General features: G+C 44.5%; 1 protein-coding gene across 8 annotated transcripts in view; it reads left to right on the top strand.

Moving 5' to 3' along the window:
• Positions 1–106: 106 nt before the first annotated feature.
• Positions 107–1,125, top strand: part of CUNH22orf23 (chromosome unknown C22orf23 homolog) — a 6,407-nt gene continuing 5,388 nt past the window's right edge. For 3 of the 8 annotated variants that reach the window (XM_011387655.2, XM_011387646.2, XM_023527429.1), the window contains exon 1: positions 115–246. In XM_011387655.2, coding sequence (XP_011385957.1) covers positions 144–246 — 103 coding nt within the window. In that variant the 5' untranslated portion in view covers positions 115–143. Of the gene's footprint in view, positions 247–1,057; positions 1,121–1,125 lie in introns of all 8 variants that reach the window. The other 5 variants (XM_011387652.2, XM_011387638.2, XM_023527430.1 and 2 more) reach the window with 4 other exon arrangements.

Genomic DNA, 1,125 nt, shown 5'->3' with positions numbered 1-1,125 from the left:
TCGCAGTAGTGATGGGTGGCGTCACGATTCTCTTGTGGTCGACCCCGCTCCCAGACTTTGGTAGAGAGGAGTGCTGGAGTAGAGGTTGGACTTGGGAGACAGGAGGTGTGTCATTGTGTTTTTTCCCTCCTCAGGGCCCTCCCATGGCTTCCCAGGAGAAGGTGGAGGCAGTGACCAAAGGAACGGGGCTCTGGAGTTGCCCCAAGCAGGGCACTTACACCCCTGGGACTTGTGAGCTCCTGAGAGGTCAGTGCGCTTAAAAGACAGGAGGTGGTTACAGTTACCCTCTAAGTCAGGTCTCCCTTTCATGACCTGTGGCTTAGCAATTGCTATTTTAATGTTACGGAAAGATTCAGGTCCTATAACTTGCAAGTGGCCAAAAGTCAAAGAACTAAGAACTTTAGAGTAGTTCACGACTGTGTATCCCTTAGATCACACTTTCAGTTTCCCGGGGGAAGACTTATCTCCTCCCCACCCACAACCACAGTGGAACCAACTGTTTTGTGCCCACACACTACCAAATACCTTTTCTGCATTAGACTTAGTGCAACCTGTAGTCAGATATTTAGTGTGTCCCATTGGATCAGTTTCCATCTACTCCTTTAGCCCGTAATTCCATCAGGGCAGGGACTGTTTCTCTTTTGACTCACCATTATAGCTCCAGCCCCTGGCACCTGCTTAATGAATACTTGCTCCTTTGTTCATTCATTCATTCATTCATTCATTCACTCAATAAAAAGTTTTCAAAAGGTCACTATGTGCTTTAGCCATTGTTCTAGGTGTTATGGATACAGCATTAAAAAAGAAAAAAAAACAGCAAAAATTCTGGCTCTCATGGAGCTAATATTCTAGCAGGAGGGTAATAAATACTAAATAAGTAAAATATGTAGAATTTAGATGAGTGCCATAGAAAAAAAAAATGAAGCAGGAAAGGAAGAGAGGGAGTACTCAGGTACAGAATAGGGGTAGGAGGTGATAGAATTTTAAATTCCAGTGAGTTAAATGAAGGCATCTGCCTGCAGCCCAGGAAGCTTCATAGAAGTGCTTTATCTTGCAGTGATGATGAAGGACTCCAAACTGACTAAATTCCAGCAGCGCCACATCATGGACACCATGAAAAGTAAG

Source organism: Pteropus vampyrus, unplaced genomic scaffold (genome assembly GCF_000151845.1).
Source record: "Pteropus vampyrus isolate Shadow unplaced genomic scaffold, Pvam_2.0 Scaffold16, whole genome shotgun sequence".
NCBI classification, from domain to species: domain Eukaryota; kingdom Metazoa; phylum Chordata; class Mammalia; order Chiroptera; family Pteropodidae; genus Pteropus; species Pteropus vampyrus.
Note: the sequence above shows the minus strand (reverse complement) of the source record. Positions and strands in the feature narration are given on the sequence as shown.